Below are 19,338 nucleotides of genomic sequence, written 5' to 3'. Positions count from 1 at the left end.
GTCCGCTCAATATGCACACATACCCCAAAAGAAAAAAAACTTGCATTAGTCACCTTCATCTGAAACGGCATTCTATTTTCACAAATGTCAGTATTGTTGCTACAGTATTTGTGCACCATTATGTAGTTTCAATTACAGGAGGTGTGACCATCTGATGCTTCTAGTGATTTATCTTCTTCTCATAGTAGAATGAATATAGTTATAACTTATCACCATAAAAATATTATCTCGATAATTAACCACTTGTAACAACAGCATCCAAATTCTGGGCGTAACATTAGCCAAACATAGCCGATCTATAAGCTCACAACAAGCGAGCCTATTAGATCTGCTATTTTTGGCAAAGCGATTTGTTGTAAAAGTGTTCTAAGTACAGAGCCAGACAGAATCAGAGAACCATAAACAAACACTTGCACACTGACTGAGGGCTCCAATGTGACAGATGCTGTGTAGCACGCTTTATTTGAGCAATAAAGCATCTGTCGCATTGGAGCCTTCAGTGTGCGTGAGTTTAATTTGTTTTCTCTGAATATACCAAGAATACTCTGACAACAGCAACAGGTACTGACAACAGGTGCAATGGGTGTCACATATAAATTATAATCGGGTCAGGGAATGCATTCCCAACTTGCATTGTTCCCGATTGACACAGCAGGCACGTGCACGAATAGACATCAAAGGAAGGGGGCTTGAGCCCCTGCCCTTTTATCCGTCTGTAAAAAGTGCCCTCTCCAGATCATGAATGCAGATTTTACTATGGTGAAAGAAATGCAAATGCCCTCTTTCCTTGCCATATTGCCATACACTACCTGAAGGCAGCATTCAAGAGAATTGCCGTGTCCAAAGCAGCATCTTATGTTGAAAGAATTGCCCTCTCTAGAAATCCATACCATACGCCACAACTCCAGCATTGACTTGATTATGCTTAGTTCAGAGTGGTATCACCTATGGGTATCACGCACTGAAAATAGCCGACCTCCAAGCTCACAACAGTGCAACGCGTTGTAAGCTTGGAGGTCTGCTATTTTCAATATTTTCACCAAAACTAAAGGCCCTTTTAGAAATTTCAGCCCCTACCTCTCTAACGTTCTCTGCACATCCCTGTGACACATTGACAGTTCAAACGTCTCCCAGTGAGTGAGTCATCTGTCAATACACTGCAACACTCTGTCCACAGCATGAGCCATTGTCAAGCACTGTGTTTCTTAGCAACTGTCACCACTTGCATAATAAAAAACAACAACACCAAGGCTGAATCCATTCATGTGTTCATGTTCATGTTCATGTGCAGAGAATGTTAGAGAGACAGGGGCTTTTGCTGAAAATATCAAAAATAGCAGACCTGAGACCTGAGCTTGGAGGTCGGCTATTTGCGGTGCTTGATACCACACTGAACTATAGGAGATGTGGTGTACGGCATGGATTTCTACACAGAGAGGGCAATTATTTTAATATAAGATGCTGCATTCAAGTTCAGGAGAGTTTGAACAAGACAATTATCTTGAATGCATGCTGCCTGCAGGTATGGCATGGAAAGAGCAGCGCGAGGTGTTGAGAGCTTGTAGATTTGCTATTTTTGGCTAAAGTTCTCCTTGGAATTCATCCATGCCTTGTTTGTCCAACACAAGCCACCACAATATCATAAATAATGTTATGGGGTGATCATTCGGCATAAGTGCCAATCAAAGTGACTGTACTGGCCAATCACAGGGCATCTTTTCCGGGACTTGGCAAAACACATAAAAGTATAACATCTGTTTAGCAGAGTGTGATGGCTTGTGTGGGACAACAATGACATATGGATGTGTTTGTAATGACAACTAGTACCACATTCATGAAAAATAAAAACATTTTGACCATAACAAATAGTGTAAAAGCAATAGGCTAGCGATAGGCAACTATCAATTGCATGAGTATCACGGCGTGGGGGCGGCAAGTCGCCCCGGTAAGTATTGGGAGCTGATAGGTGTCGCGCTCCGCCTCTGCAATCCATCTCCCAGGGGTCTAGTGCAGGGGTCTTCAACAGGGGGTCCGGGACCCCTGGGGGTCCTCAGAGTTACTACAGGGGGTCCTCCAAATAGTTGTGTGATAGAAACTTTTTTCTCCTTTTTCACATTAACCACTTGAACCCTAGCATCCTGAGAACTTCAGCCAAAAATACCAGATCTACAAGCTCACAACGCCTCGCGCTTGCGAGGCATTGTGAGCTTGTACATCGGCTATTTTCGGCAAAGAGGTTTGTTGTAGAGGGGAAAAAGAGCAGACTAAGTACAAAGAGTGAAAGGTCAAGTTTATTAAGTATTGACGGTTCAAGTGGTTAAATATCTGAAAACACAAATTGACAAGAATCCAAAATACACTGATGATTATGCTGTCAAACGATGAAACTATATGGAATCTACGAACAGGTTGTGGGGGTCCCTGCATCATCTCTCTCTCAGCTAAGGGGTCCTTGGCCTGAAAACGTTGAAGACCCCTGGTGTAATGCATTGAAACCACTACAGGAGGTAGACAACCGCTTTCTCGGCTGATACATTAAGCCTCTCCGATCGACTTACTTACACAGGTCCATTTGGTTCCATTTGTGCACTCTTCGGGGTTACATCCATTATACTGTGCATGTTGGTGTAGCTGAGAACTCTGTACTTTCCGCTGATTGTCCTTGTGCCCATTTGAGTGAGTTTATAGTGGCATAATTGCAGCGTTTCATGGCTGATTTAACACTCTGGTGCCCGCTGAACATCACACTAAGTATGTGAGTGGGTGTAAATGCATCTCTCTTCTTCCTACTTGTGCCTCATTCTGCATTTATGGCATCACTAGAAGCTCTCATTCTGAGTCTGACCATTAAACCCGTGGAAAAACACCTGATCTTTTATGGTTATTGACTGCAGAAATGTATGGATGACTGCTTTCAAATTAGTTTGATTTTTTTCAAAACCGAGTCAAGGCCACATATCAGTGTGACTAAATGAAGCCTGTGGTTGTTTTCATCATTGTCAGTGATGTTGTCATATTTCTTAGAAACTTACTTGAGTTCTCTGTTGCTTTTTCTGTTCTCTTTCTCTGTGTTATTTCTCCTTCTCTTCACGATACGTCACACAATGATGTGGTGATACCTAGACAGATATTATAGACAGACAGACAGACAGACAGACAGACAGACAGACAGACAGACAGACAGACAGACAGACAGACAGACAGACAGACAGACAGATAGACAGATAGATATTATAGACAGACAGACAGACAGACAGACTCATCATTCATATTAGGATGAAATATCAAATACACACCTTCCTCCAAGGTGAAAGTGCAGAGTAATGAAAGTGTGTCTGTGGAGGATGTGAAGTTGTCCCTCCAACTTGATCCTGGGTTCTGTCTCCTGGTCGCTGTGTGCATGTGTGTGTGTGTGTGTGGGGGGGGGGGGGGCAGCTCCTATGTGACCACGCAGTCACTCCTTGGGAGGAGGGAGGGAGGACCTTGGCTACTACTGGGTGACGGGGAAAGCCTGGGAAAACAAAGGAGACCAGTATGACCTGGATCAGGATTGAACATTCACTGGTTCACGTCCCTGTGTAGAGAGAGAGGAGGCTGGTATGACCTGGAGCCGGAAATGGATCAGGATCAGGATCAGGATTGAACATTCACCGATGTCCCTGTACTGAGAGGTGCCTGCTTAACCTGCCAGGAGCACTGAAGACAACTGTCACAACTAACACTCTTCACATGATTGTACTTTGAACCACAGAATACATTTCTAGTTAGTATTCAGTGAAGTGCCTTGGTATGCTTGATATCAAGGCAAATCTACATAGTTTAAACCAAAGATTAATATTGTCATATGGGCGCTTGCCAAAAATAAATAGGCCCACATTTAAAGTGAAAAAATGCGACATATTGCAGTTACAGGTGTTCACTCTATTTTATTAAAATATGAATGTTATTGCCATTAAAACCTTAGTGTTTTGGCAATAGTTTGGCTTTGAGTTAAAGCATGGGTTTGACTCTGGACTGTCGTTTGACGTCAGAGAAAAGCCTCTCGCAAACATCTCCTTCTCTATGAGTGGATGAAGAAGCCTGGCTGCCTTTACAATACCTCTTTGATAGAGATATATGACACCCCTGAGTGTGTGCACCTGCGTGCGTTTGTGTGCGCGTGTTTGTGGTGTGTGTGTGTGTGTGTGTGTGTGTGTGTGTGTGTGTGTGTGTGTGTGTGTGTGTGTGTGTGTGTTGCAGCCTTTTACTTGCCAGAGAGAGTTGCTTATGTAATGACAGGAGTGCTGACAAATTAATTTGAAGGAAAGAATTTAGAAAAATGTTACAATGTGACACTGAATGCTAACAGATTCTCCTAAAAAGACACCACAGCTATTTCACAGGAACACACTTCTGGCCTCCAAATATACAGTATGAGGGACATAAACTTTTAAATATTAAAGAATAGTATTCCTATATAAATAGGAATACTGCCTAGGGTTGGACAAATAACCGGAAATATCTCCAAAACGATAGTTAGGACCAATAACCTAATAAATCTCCCAGGTTGTTGTAGGTTAATCTGGGAACCGGTTGGCACTTTTGAATTTACCTCTGGATGTCAGTCGGTGGTGAGTCTTTTACTTTCCTATTAATGACAAACTACACATTGTAACGGAATCTGTCTTGAGAGATTAATTCTAGGTTAATCGAATAATTAATAGCAGATTACATTTCTTCTTTCATAATTAGTGTGATTGCTATTAGGCAACAACACTATTGTATTTGCTCAGAGATTTCTTTTTTCCAGCAAAGTGAACCAGTGTTTTGTAAACTTTTTGAGTGATGGCAAGGGGTGTCGCACCCCTGTGCCCTGGGTACAAGGATTCACTGTGGGCCCTCCATAAATGTTCTTCATAGGGGGAGGGGGTTTAACCCATTTAGACTGGGAACACATTAAGCATTATTTTGTGCTTTAACTATTGAAAAATAGCAGATCTACAAGCTTGCAGCGCGGCATTCGGTGATCTTGTAGATCTGCTATTTTTGAAAAATCTAGAAAATTTGTGCAAGTCTTTGAATATTTCAAATCCTTCTAATGTTTCTATGTTTCTATGTTAGCTCACAGCGCGGCACTCAGTGCCGCACTGTGAGCTTGTAGATTTGTAGCTTGTAGATCTGCTATTTTTCAATAGTTAAAGTATAACATAATTAAGGCCCCTCCACCTTGGGCCCTAGTAACTCAGTCCTACTTTTCCCCCCCTTGTGACGCGCCTGGTGATGGTATGCGGGTTGTAAGCCTGCACAACAGAAAAGTGAAGCTTTTAGTCCAGTCATTTTAGGGTTAGACCTGGAACAAATTGCAATAGTAGCAAACTCAACTGATTTTGTATCCTCATTATGTCCTTAGTGAGGGAAAAAAAGTCCCAAGGAATCCCACCGGGGCAAAGTTTTGAAAACGACCTATCTACCTTCAATTACTATACATACAATATAACGGAAAAAATGACTGAAAAAAAATCTGCTTTAAGTGGGATATGAGGGGTCAAACTAAGTGTTTTTAATTATTCTGAATCCATTGCAAGCATTTGTTTTGCATGAAAAACATTCCTTGGGCTAAAAACGGACCCCAAAAGACTGAAAATTGATGAAAATTGATGACAATTGACGTTTTGAGTGGCCATTTCTGGCCCAAGGAATGTTTTTCGTGCAAAACAAATGATTGCAATGGATTCAGAATAATTAAAAACCCCTAGTTTGACCCCTCACATCCCACTTAAAGCAGATTTTTTTTCAGTCATTTTTTCCTTTATATTGTAGTGTATAGTAAGTGAAGGTAGATAGGTCGTTTTCAAAACTTTGCCCCGATGGGATTCCTTGGGACTTTTTTTCCCTCACTAAGGACATATTGAGGAAACAAAATCAGTTGAGTTTGCTACTATTGCAATTTGTTCCAGGTTTGGCCTAATTTTGGCCTAAAATGACTGGACTATTTTGCTTGTGCATGCTTCACACACTGTTGTCACTGCTGTCATGCTTCACATGACATCACAATATCTAATATAACTGCTAAGACGGAATTTAGTTCCCAGTGGATTCCTCGCGACTCTCCTCAGTGCAACCACACTTGCAATTTCACAGAATTGCAGCTTTCTAGTTCTAATAATAGCTTTTTTTAAATCGACAAACAGGTCGCGAGAAAATAAAAGGGTGACGTCACGGTACATTAGTTCCTCCCTATGTTTTTAGAGTGGTTGTGAGTTTGTAGATCAGCCATTAATCATAATCCAGCTGACAAAATCTTTAAATAACCTTGAAGTGACATTGATTTGAAGTAGTATAAAGATTGTGAATTAATATGCAAAATAAAGTTCCTTTCCTTTGTAGACTTGTAGACAATTCAAAGTGTTTCTGTAAGGCCAGTAGTACAGTGAGAAATCCAAGCAGCAGTTAGGCAGCCTAGTCTGGGTTTATGATAATCTACTAACACACACACACACACACACACACACACACACACACACACACACACACACACACACACACACACACACACACACACACACACACACACACACACACACACACACACACACACACACATACATGAGAACAAATATGAACTCAGTAACCTGCTGAGGAAAAGACTTAAAGGAGTAGTTCACCCCCAAAATGTATTTTTTTTCTATTGATTACTCACGCCATGGAGACAAAATAATATGTTTTTTGTATTTGTCCCATTCCTAAGACAAAAAAAGTATTATATAGTAAATGTACCCCTATTGATTCTGGATCCGGATTCAATGATTTGTTGTAATAAAAGTATTGGCTTTTTTAAGACTTGTAGTCCAAGAAACAGTCTGATTCAACCACTCACTGAAGCTGCTTCAAGGCCATGTGTGAAAATTATTTACTTTGTTGAACCCTGGTTGTGTAAATATTTGTTAAATGCTTTCCAAAAGTCTTCCAAAAATCTTTTCATGAATTTAGCAAAATTTTCCCATACAGCATCATGAAACATGATTAAAAGCTCATGGGCTGCACGATTATTATGGCCCAAAATGATCATCACAATTATTTTGATCAATAGATCACAATTATTTTATCACGATTGTTCAATGAGTTTATAGTGAGTAGTGACACATATTGTTTTGCTTTCACATCAATGTTGTGCTACTGCACACTCATGCTAATTAATAATAGTAATATACATTTTTATTACAATTTCAAATCTTTATTCATCCACTGTAAATGATGTGCATCTCAGAATAAATAGCCTAACAAAAACTTGACACTGAATCAAATCTGCCTTTACAATAATAATAATAATCAAGTCATAAATAGGTCATAAATAAATCATAAAGTCATAAATATGCTTTCATTTTTCTTTCTTTAAAAAATATATACCTTGGAATTAGTTTTGGAATAGTTAAATAGTTACTGTTCACCAATGGTAGGACATCTGGACTGTTCCATTGTGCGTTGGTCGTCCAGACAGTAGATGGCGCTAGTTGCCCAAGCAAAGAGCCCCAAGGTCCCCTCTCTATTTCCTTCTCCTCTGCGCTCTTGACCTTCCTCCTCCCACGTGACTTTGGCACGAAACAAAACAAAACAAAACAAACCAAAGCAAGCAGACAGAAGAACAGAAGCTGATCTGATGATGCGTGCATGAAGCTGCTATGCTAATATGAAAAGAACATTATTCTTACTATCAGAGAGTAAAGCATGAACACGGCTCTGAAGCAATGGAAAGAAGCAGCCACCATCATCCTGGCTGCAGGCAGGACACATCTGGGTAGGGCTGATCTCTGGATCATATCTTTGAATTTAAATGGTGAAAACATGTAGTGGGGGAAATAGCAGATCTACAAGCTCACAACGCGTCGCATCGTGAGGCGTTGTGAGCTTGTTGATCGGCTATTTTCACTGTTATTTGTATTTTTGAATCTTTTGGGGGGAAATGTCATACAGCAATGATATTGAAAAGAAATTGTTGGTTGTAATTTGCACTTTTGAATACTTACAGTAAGAATGTTTTTCTCCTTTTTCTCTTTTAAGTAAATATTTGACAGAGTAACTTTGACTTCACTTGTAGCTACTTGAGTAATGTTTAACCTGGAGTATCTTAGCTCTAACATATAGCTGTGAGATAGCCTACATTACTGTATCTGGAAGGAATACATAAATGTGTGTAATACAGGGGTCTTCAACGTTTTCAAGCCAAGGACCCCTTAGTTGAGAGAGAGATGAAGCGGGGACCTCACTACCTTTTCATAGATTCCATATAGTTTCATTGTTTGACAGCACATTCATCAGTGTATTTTGGATTCATGTCAATTTGTGTTTTCAGATATGTAACCACTTGAACCGTCAATACTTAATACACTTGACCTTTCACTCTGTACTTAGTCTGCTCTTTTCCCCCTAACCTCTTTGCCGAAAATAGCCGACCTACGAGGCGTTGTGAGCTGCTATTTTTGGCTAAAGTTCTCAGAATATGGACACTAGGGTTCAAGTGGTTCATATAAAAAAGGAGAAAAAAGGTTTCTATCACATAAAGATTTGGAGGACCCCCTGAGGACCCCCTAGGGGTCCCATACCCCCTATTGAAGACCCCTGGTGTAATATCACAGCCATTCTAGGGCCAGGAGTATCTATACTAGGGCTGTCACAATCATGACATTTCACTCGACAATTAATTGTTGTACAAATAATTGTGATTTGTGATTTAATTGTGCTTTTGGCACAACATAATACTGTAAGTAAACATTTACATTTCTCTTTAATTGGCTTTTAGGCTTCTTTTCTTTGTGTGCGTTAGGGTGCATCAAATTTCAATGCAAAAAAAAATCATCTCACTCTATCTAGAACTTTGTTCCACTGTCTATACAAATGATTTTAGCAAAGTTTGGGGGAAATTCATTCATAGTTAGAGGTGCAACGCAGCATGTCAAATTTAGGAAAAAGTGACATTTCGGCTGCTTTTAGAGCTTTCATTTCTTGATAACATGACATGGCAATTTCTCAAAAATACAACAAATAGTTTGTGAGAAGGTGTTTTTGACAAGAGAAAGCATGTTTAATCAAGAAGAAACATTTACATTTTCATTGATAGTCACTGAAAAATGATTGAAAATATTGAAATATTGTCCTAGTTAAGTGACATTTCGGCTGCTTTTAGAACTCTATTTCTTTTATAACATGACATGGCAATTTCTCAAAAATACAACAAATAGTTTGTGAGGAGGTGTTTCTGCCAAGGAAAAAGGTGTTTAATCAAGAAGAAACATTTACATTTTCATTCAAAGTCACTGAAAAATATTGAAATATTGTCCTAGTTATTCACTGTGTTCAGCTTGCACTTATAGGAGTGAAGATTGGGATATTCACGGCGGTCATGCTCAACATTCTGAAGGTGTTGCTCACTTGGCTGCTGCCACAGAATGATGTGAGTTTGACCCCTCACTCGGCACAGTCATTCACAACATTGATGGCAAGCACATTCACCACACCTGCCTGGAATGATGCACTCGTACCCCAATCCTCTACATTGAGTGGAAGAAATGCTGTATCGATTTTCAACTGGTGCATACCAAACCAGCAATCTGGGTTGGCAAGGTCGGCTAACCTGGTAGCCGGTGAGAGGACTGGAAACTTTGGCTTACCGAAACCAGTGCCAAAGTGCTACTGTGGGGCTCGCATTGGGAGGTTATCTGGTTTGTGCTCCAAGATGGCATCCGCAAGTGCATGCTGCTGATTAGCTGGCATCTTGGTGCTGAGGAATGCCAGGGGCAGCATCTAGTGGTGCCTCCTGTGCTTTCATGGCTGATGTTGCAATGCTCTCGTCAACAGACGTACTCAGACGTACTCATCTACTGCTGTTACAGGTAAGCCACCATGTTGCGTAGATGTGCGTAATGAAGTTGGCAAATGCCAGAATCTTCGGCACCTGCTGCCGTGTGGTGATGGTGCCCTGGGGATGCAAGATGTGCTGTTCCATCAAAGCCTGATAGAGAGTGTAGAGGAGCTTGCCCATCCAGCGCGCCTTGTGCACAGTCCAGGTCGTTGGAAGTTTACTGGAGTCTATATCATCTGCACCCAGAGAAGACACAGCTGCACAAAGTCATGGTAGTCGCACTCACCTTGTCTGTAGTCTATCACTGCTGCAGCATACATGGTGAATTCAGCACTTAACTTGCCCAAGAACAATGGGCCTCTGTAGTTGTGCAGCAGCAAGCTCCAGTTGTACTTTAGACACCTAAACAACCTCTGGTGAGGGTGAGTCCAGTGAAGATGTGGCTGAGGAGCACATCAATGTGATGCCAGCACCCAGACAAGAGCAGTGGTCTGTAGGATGCTGTGAGATTGCCTGTGTTTGATGAAGTGGTGTCGAATACCATATTGACAACCTGGTCGGCACAGCACCAGCCCTGCAGTAGTTTGCATGTCAGCCTGGCGATCATCTCTCTGCACGCCTCGTCTTTCCCCTTTGTGGATGAGGCACACTAGATGCTGCCCCTGGCACTCCTCAGCACCAGCTGATCAGCAGAATGCACTTGCGGATGCCATCTTGGAGCACAAACCAGTTAACCTCCCAATGCGAGCCACAGTAGCACTTTGGCACTGGTTTCTGTAAGCCAAAGTTTCCAGTCCTCTCACCGGCCACCAGGTTAGCCGACCTTGCAAACCCAGACTGCTGGTTTGGTATGCACCAGTTGCAAATCGATACAGCATTTCTTCCACTCAATGTAGAGGATTGGGGTACCAGTGCATCATTCCAGGCAGTTGTGGTGAATGTGCGTGCCATCAATGTTGTGAATGACTGTGCCGAGCGAGGGGTCAAACTCACATCAGACTTTGTGGCAGCAGCCAAGTGAGCAACACCTTCAGAATGTGCTGCAATTAGTTGAGCATGACTGCCGTGAACATCCCAATCTTCGCTCCTACAAGCGCAAGCTGAACAAAGTGAATGACTAGGACAATATTTCAATATTTTCAAACATTTTTCAGTGACTTTCAATGAAAATATAAATGTTTCTTCTTGATAAAACACCTTATCTCTTGGCAGAAATACCTCCTCACAAACTATTTGTTGTATTTTTTGGAAATTGCCATGTTATGTTATCAAGAAATGAGAGTTCTAAAAGCAGCCGAAATGTCACTTAACTAGGACACTATTTCAATATTTTCAATCATTCTTCAGTGACTTTCAATGAAAATGTAAATGTTTCTACTTCATTAAACACCTTTTCTCTTGTAAGAAACACCTTCTCACAAACTATTTGTTGTATTTTGGAGAAATTGCCATGTCATGTTATCAAGAAATGAAAGCTCTAAAAGTAGCCGAAATATCACTTTTCCCTAAATTTGACATGCTGCGTTGCACCTCTAACTATGAATGAATTTTCCCCAAACTTTGCTAAAATCATTTGTATAGACAGTGGAACAAAGTTCTAGATAGAGTGAAATGAAATTTTGACGTTAAAGTTTTTGCATTGAAATTTGATGCACCCTAGTGTGCGTATGACAAATAACTTGCATATAGGCCTTTTAAAGAAATGACTGACATAGCCTATGTTATATACTGTATACTTAAAAACTGCAATTTAAATATTGGAAATAGCCGATCTATACCAGCCCATGGATGGGTGTTTGCTCCTACATTCTGACGGTTCTGCAAAACCATTGTGATGATGATATCTCAATAATTGCGATTGGGTGGTTGTTGGGACCGTCAGGTCGCAAGTTACTATGAAAACCTCCACCGGCTCTCTGTCTGTCCCTCTGTCTGTCCTCCGTCACGTCACGTCACACTTTTGGCCCTACTCTTTGCACACACACTCCTTGGCTGGCAAACCACAACCTCCAGCTGATTTCTCACATGGCCCACTTCTAGCGCCACCATGATGCAGACTTTTGCAAAACACATTTTTGGACACTTCCCCAACAGATTTGGGCCTAAAATCACGCTAAACCGTACCCTACACAGTATCTCTAAAGTCATGTCATCAACATGGATCTGTCCCATTTCCCATATTCCCGCCTGATTGGCTACAATTGCCTTCTAAAGTTTGTGTATGTGACCTGACGGTCGCTTATCTCCCCGGCGATTACGGAGTCTTACTGGTGTAATACCTTTTGACAGGCCTACATCATGTGGGTCCTAAGACCCCGGAGCAAGGCACCTCTCCTCCTGGCCGCTCCAACGCCGGCCTCCCACCAGTGTCCTGCTTTGACTACGACGTGCTGCTGCTGAAGCGCAGCGGTACGAGCGGCTTCATGCCCAACGCATACGTGTTCCCTGGGGGGCTGCTGGAACCCTCCGACTTCTCCAGCGAATGGATGGACATCTTTAAAGGTACGCTAAGTCAATGTTTCTCAAACTTTCACATTTCAAGGTCTCCCCGAGCCCTGAAACATGACGGTCGCCGATAACATGACGTATGACCGTCATGGATGAGGATTCACCTGTGTTGGTGGAGGCGAATTCGGCAGCCTATACAAACTACACAAACTTTCATCAGATTTCACAAACAAAGAGCTTTATAAAGTCTCAAACCTGTCTAAATACTGGCCGGCATTGTATAATTACCCAGATCCTCCGTGTTCTTTAATAAGAAGCCTTTTTTTTATCCAATATTTTTCTGTTTTCCTATGTATTTCCGGACCCATTTTTGTCCACATCTCAGTGTTCAATAGATGGGGTTGGTGCGCATGGGGAACACCAGGAAATGTATGGGAAAATAGAAAGTTATCGGAGGTTCCGGGTAATTATACAATGCCGGCCAGTATTTAGACAGGTTTGAGACTTTATAAAGCAAATTTTTTGTGAAATCTGAATGTTTGTGTAGTTTGTATAGGCTGCCGAATTCGCCTCCACCAACGCAGGTAAATCCATGACGGTCGTACGTCATGTTATCAGCGACTGTTAAAATGTTTCAAAGAATGTTACAACTTTTGTCAGGATCTTTTGTTCCCCTGGAACCCCGTCAAGTATCTCACTGCTAGTTTTGTTTCGTAACAGGGGTCTCCGCCACTCAACGTCTGTCCAGCTCTGTTTACTAAAGTGCTGGAGAGACGAGAGATGGGAAGACCCCTCTCTATTGCGATGATTACTTTAAGATTTCTTTTTGCAAAAAAAGGTTTTGCTTGTATCACTTACCCTGCCTTAAAAGCCTTCAGGAACTTGCCGAATCTTGGTTTGGGTCGTGTCAAACAGCCGGCGGAGACCAGACCTGCGATCTTCGCCACGGACCGGGTGAAATTGGGCTCCCCGGTGCCGGGGGAGGTGGCGCTGAGGATCTGTGCCCTGCGGGAGACCTTCGAGGAGAGCGGCGTGCTGCTGGTCTTGAATAGAACACAGGAGAACGCGCTGATGGAAAGCATCACGCATGAAACTCCTGAATCACGGCCACAACAGCAACTTGCGCAGGTACACTACAGCAAGCGCTATTTAAATATATTTTGCTGAACCACTTTGAGAACCACTGCACTCACTGTATGATGACTAGATGTCCCGGTTTGGCCAGGATCGTCCCAGTTTTCAACATTCACAACCGTTTTCAACACAATTTAAATGATAATAATAAATACTTGTTTTGATGTTCTGTTCTGTTGAAAGGTGCTAAAATTAACACACATTTTCCCGAGTTGGCTGCTTTTGAAAAAAAAGACGGCCAAAACATCCTACTTCCACTTTCGGCATGATCGCGATCGTGAAATGCATGTTTGACTTCCAGAACAGCTCTATCTTTCAAACATGGCAGCCATGTTTGCTTACATTTGAAGAAAACATTATCCACAACTTTCCAACATCCCATAGTGCATTGCGCAGAAGTTGGACGGAGCTTCCGGCGCCGCAGCCGAGTGTGATCTACAAGCTCACAACGGCTGCATCTGCGACACAACGTGAGCTTGTATGTCTGCTGTTAACTGGAAGTGTGGTGCAAAAAAATGGTGGTGGATAGCCTCTAAGCCATACATGGGCAACTGGCGGCCCGGGGGCCACATGCGGCCCCCACCTTCACGTAATGCGGCCCGCAGGTTAATACTGGAATACTGATATATTATTGATTTCAGCTGTTACAATTCCGAACATGACCTGCTTTTATTCGTAGCTTAATGACTAGTATAGTAGTATTAAAATATATTTATTTTATGTCCAATGTAGGTATTTGTAATTTTTGTATATAGGTTCATAAAGTTAACATGGGTATAACTAAATGCGTTTGAAATTAAATCTAAATTTTACATTTCAGGATTCCAATTCAAAAATAACAAAAAATAATTCAGGATTCCAATTCAAAAGAAGCAAAAATAGCCGATCTACAAGCTCAAAACTCATCACGCTGCGATGCGTTTTGAGCTTGTAGATCTGCTATTTTTGCTTCTTTTGTATGAGATACTAGAAAGTGACAAAGTAGGACATATAGTGGCCCTCGCAATCATCAGAGAAACTGATCAGAGAAAATTGTAGTACCAAAAACGAATCTGCCATTTTAGTTTTTAGTTTTTTTACATTTATTATTTTAATGTAATTTGTATTTTTAAGTAATTAAACAGTCCTTTTTTCTTTTTCATTTTTATATATATATATTTATGGTCACCGGACCACAGGTACAGGAGCTGTGCTCCAGCAGTGAGCTGGACAGATGGCGGTCCCTGGTGAACAGGGACCCCTCCAACTTCCTCACCATGTGCAGACAGCTGCAGGTGGTCCCTAACATCTGGGCGCTGCACGAGTGGGGCAACTGGCTGACGCCCCGCGGCCTCCACGGCAGGGAGAGGAGGTACGACACTGCCTTTTTCATTTGTTGCTTGAAGCAGACCCCTCCTCACACGCACCAGGACGAGAGGGAGATCGTGCACTTCAAGGTGATTCACACTTTGGTTGGTTTTCATTAAAAAGTATCTATTTATCGCCGTGGTTCTCAACCTGTGGGTCGGACCCCCAGGGGGGTCCCCAAATTATTTTGGGGGGGTCCCCAGATGATTAGCTTAATGTGCAACATTGTTTTCTCACTCAACAAACCAACATGAAGTTTAAGTGTAAATAGGGTATCTACACATTTCTAAAGTGATAATTTAAGGACTTTTTACTACCTCAAATTAAACATTGGCCAAATTGTCAAATATTAGATGCAGGAATTGTGAAAATAGCCGATCTACATTCTCGTTGCGAGGCGTTGTGAGCATGTAGATCGGCTAATTTCACAATAGAACCGATTTATACAAAATGTAACTCTTAGTGCTCGTCAGGGTGGGGGGTCCCCAGTTAAAATATGATTATTTTGGGGGTCGCTCCCTGAAAAGTTTGAGAACCACTGGTTTATCGGGCTGGGCATTTAACCGAGCATGAACTGAAACCGATATTTGGAACCGATAACCGACTCAATCTTGCTCTCGTAGGTTAATCGATTCATTTAGAGACACAGTATACATCAACGAATCAACACTTTTTATTTTTATTTTGTATTTATAATTTTGCTTAAATCGATTAGCATGATGAACCACCTTATACTTTGTTGAACAATGGTGCTAAATAGAAGAAAAAATAGAAGATCTACCTCACAACCTGTCACCATGCGACGGGTTGTGAGGTATGAAATAATTGTGATATTGATTTGAAGTCACATTGCCCAGCCCTATCTGTTTGTTTTTATTATGACGTGTCCAGGGCATGCTGCGATACGTAGTGTAGGGATTATAAACTGTTTAAATTACAGTACAGTAGAAGGTCTGAGGAAGAGCCATGCGGCTCGAAACGTTACCACAGTAAAGCTCTACATTGAGAACTGCAAATTTGGTGTGCAGACTTTTTTCTCTTTTATTTTCTCTTTTATTGTAAGTACAGTAGCACATGCAGGCCAGAAATTACAAAAGATAAGCTCCCAGTAAGGTTAAAGTTTGGCAATCTCTCTCTCTCCCTCTCTCTTTCTCTCTCTCAATTCAAAGAGGCAAATATATTTTCACATTGTCAAAGTAAGTGAAAATGTACAATAACATGCAGTGTGTACAATTAAATACTAGAATAAAACAAATTGTAAACAGAATCTCTCAAACGTAGGCCTTTAGTTGAGCAGGCATCTCCTAGACCTAGATGCTTTCTGTTGCAATGTATCTCCTTTGTGCTGCATTCATGTGTACACATAACTTTAGACTTGTGTCCATGTTATAGCTGTTGTTATTGGTTTTGACATTGCAGTGTCATCCCGTTGCTTACACCTCTCTTCTCACCCATCGTTTCCTCAGTGGTCCACGCCGTCGGAGGTCCTGCAGAGCTACCAGGCCCGTGACCTGTGGATCGCCCCGCCACAGTTCTATGACCTCCGCCGCATGTGCCACTTCCCCTCGCTGAGCGACCTCCACGGCTTCGCCAGCCGTCGCGCCGCCGAGGGCTGTGAGCACTGGCTGCCCGTCCGCGTGGTCATTGACGGAAGCTACATGACAGTGCTGCCAGGTTAGAAACCCTTAGGCCGGGGGTCTTAGACGTGTTCAGGCCAAGGACCCCTTAGTTAAGCGAGAGATGAAGCAGGGACCCCCACAACCTTTTCAGAGATTCCATATAGTTTCATTGTTTGACAGCACAAACATCAGTGTGTTTTGGATTCATGTCAATTTGTGTTTTCAGATATTTAACCACTTGAACCATCCGTACTTGATAAACTTGACCTTTCACTCTGTACTTAGTCTGCTCTTTTTCCCCCTCTACAACAAACCGAAAATACAATCTTGTAGATCTGCTATTTTCGGCTAAAGTTCTCAGAATATGAACACTAGGGTTCAAGTGGTTAATATAAAAAAAAAGAAGATGAAAAGGTTTCTATCACTGAAAGATTTGGAGGACCCCTGTAGTAACTCTGAGGACCCCCTAGTGGTCCCGGACCCCCTGTTGAAGACCCCTGCCTTAGGCATCAATACGTGGAGCAGTGGGGCCGCACGCAAACGCAGCCCCCCCCCATATTACGAAGGGCAGCTTGCCATAACTCCACTGCAAGAAATATGTCCCAGTCATAGATCAGTACTTGAGACCAAAGTTCTTTTCTGTTTTATAACCAAACACTGTTACTATCCGTGTAAGATATGTTTTTTTGTTATGAAAACCTGAGCGTTAGCGAGTTCTTCCAAACGCGATGCCAGGAGCAGTTTTATTCCCATAGATAGACTTTAATGTCTACTAACGTGCGATGACTAAGCTGTAGTAAAACTCAAGAAATGTATTTTGCTATTCACAGAAACACAATTTAATTGAAATGTCTCAGACCCCCACCTTTTTGTAAAATCCACTTTTTGGACAGACGGAAAATCTTTGATTCTCAAGTATGCAGTGGTATAAAGTAACTAAGTACATTTACTCAAGTACTGTACTTCAGTACAGTTTTGAGGTATTTGTACTTTACTTGAGTATTTCCAATTTCCAATACTTTATTTTATTCCACTACATCTCAGGTTCCAAACTTTTACTCCACTTTCATTATTTGAAAACTTTAGTTACTGATTGCTTTGCAGATATAAATGATTGTATTATAAAACAAACATAAATGGATTAATATCCACTTTAGCCCTGTTTTATACCTAGGCTATTTGTACTTTTACTTTTGGTACTTTAAGTATATGTTGATGCCAATAATTTCGTACTTTTACTCAAGTACATTTTGGACTTGTACTTATTCTATATTGCAGCATTGATGCTTTTAGTTGGGTAAAGAATGTGAGTACTCTGACTCTCTCTCTCTCTCTCTCACACACACTCTCTCACACTCATCTCCAGGGGACAGGCTGTACCCAGTGGATGGCTCAGAGCAGGTGGTAGTTACAGACAGTGCAGACCATCAAGAGGAGAACGGTGGCCTCCATCGCGTGGTGTTCTCGGACCCTTACACTCCAACGCTGCAGGTCACCATCAAGCCCAAATACAAGCACCTGCTGCCTTTCCAAGTGCCTGGCCCGGGACAGGGCCCAAACAGCCAGCTCTGACCCAGCCTTGTTTTAGTACCCATTTAGGCCTAGAATTATTGAATCCTTTAACCAGTGAAAAATAGCAGATATACAAGCTCATAGCGCGGCATGAGTGCTGTGCTGCGAGCTTGTAGATCTGCTATTTTTGAATATATCTTTTTGAAAGTGAACATTTGTAACTCAAATATTTGCTTCTGGGGGGTCCCTGATACAATATTTTGAGATGGGGGGGGGGGGGTCCCTGGAACAACATATTTTGAGATGGGGGTCCGTGGCCAAATACATGTAGTTTTGGGGGTCCTTGGCATGAAACAGTTTGAGAACCACTGACAGAAACATAGTTAAAAAAAAGAAAAAAAAACCTTAGAAGGATTTAGAAGACACTTATAGAATCGGGTCAAAATATTCAAAGATTTGCACAAATTTTCAAGATTTTTCAAAAATAGCAGATATACAAGCTCACAGCGTGGCACTCGGTGCCATGCTGTGGGCTTGTATATCTGCTATTTTTTAAATATTTAAAGCATAAAATATTGCGTAATAATGTGTTCAAGCCTAAATGGGTTAATTTAGTGTCGTGTTGAAGCTCAAATCCGGTAATTATTTTTGAAGAGGTTGTTCACCAACAAAATGCCTTTTTTACCTATCAATTACACACCCCATGTTCCTCATTCCTGATCCAATATCGCAATATTTGATTAACTGAAGCACATTGGAGGCCAAGGAAAAACTATATATAAACTAAATGTTATATAAAGTATGTACTCCAGAACACCTCCCACAGTATAATCACTGAGTGGACCAGGTCAGTGCTTCTCAAACGTTCACATTTCAAGGTCTCTCTTAACTCTGACAGTGTACAAACGGAGGTTCCGTTTGTACACTGTCAGAGTTACAGACTTGTGTGAGTCAATTTAGACCCCCCCTAAAGGAACCCACGGAGTCCCTGGAATCCGCTGGACTAGGTTATACGATAATATTTTAAATATTGTATTTCTCTCGTTAAAACGGATTTCGTGCCACCGACATGAAAGGGTTAATTGTCCAAAGTGCCGGTCGTTTTCCCCATTCGCGGCCACTCTCTTATTTTGAAGGCCAGAAGTAGATCGAGCACACAATTCCCACTTGACGATGTTCAAGATTCACCCGTGACTAGTTCCGGTCCCGAACGTAAACTATGATCTAAGATGGATGCCTTCATGCTTGTGCTATTTTAGCGAGAATCCAATGCCATCCTTGGCATCATAGTGTTTTTTGGAGAAAATTGACTGTAAAGATGAGAAAGAACGTTGGTTTCTATGGGATGGGATCACTATTGTGTGCACGTGGATGCACGATGAGGATTAATCGGCGACTTCACCCGTGCCAGGGTTATTCACCGGACCGAAGGTAACCAGCGCC

General features: G+C 41.8%; 1 protein-coding gene across 1 annotated transcript; it reads left to right on the top strand.

The window, feature by feature from the left end:
• Positions 1-7,609: 7,609 nt before the first annotated feature.
• nudt19 (nudix (nucleoside diphosphate linked moiety X)-type motif 19) lies at positions 7,610-18,130 on the top strand. Its single transcript, XM_080729577.1, has 6 exons — positions 7,610-7,774; positions 12,125-12,337; positions 13,155-13,411; positions 14,596-14,853; positions 16,231-16,438; positions 17,750-18,130. The coding sequence occupies exons 1-6, from the start codon at positions 7,705-7,707 to the stop codon at positions 17,953-17,955; spliced, it is 1,212 nt and encodes a 403-aa protein (XP_080585703.1). The 5' UTR covers positions 7,610-7,704; the 3' UTR covers positions 17,956-18,130.
• The last annotated feature ends 1,208 nt before the right edge of the window (positions 18,131-19,338 follow it).

This window comes from Nannobrachium achirus (assembly GCF_963921795.1).
Source record: "Nannobrachium achirus genome assembly, chromosome: 7".
Classification (NCBI taxonomy): domain Eukaryota; kingdom Metazoa; phylum Chordata; class Actinopteri; order Myctophiformes; family Myctophidae; genus Nannobrachium; species Nannobrachium achirus.
Note: the sequence above shows the minus strand (reverse complement) of the source record. Positions and strands in the feature narration are given on the sequence as shown.

Excerpts from the sequence above, each read along its gene's own strand:
- nudt19 (XM_080729577.1), top strand. The coding sequence starts at position 7,705 with ATGAACACGGCTCTGAAGCAATGGAAAGAAGCAGCCACCATCATCCTG. Across the intron at positions 14,854-16,230 it reads GGGAGATCGTGCACTTCAAG|TGGTCCACGCCGTCGGAGGT; the intron begins GTGATTCACACT and ends TCGTTTCCTCAG. Across the intron at positions 16,439-17,749 it reads CTACATGACAGTGCTGCCAG|GGGACAGGCTGTACCCAGTG; the intron begins GTTAGAAACCCT and ends ACTCATCTCCAG.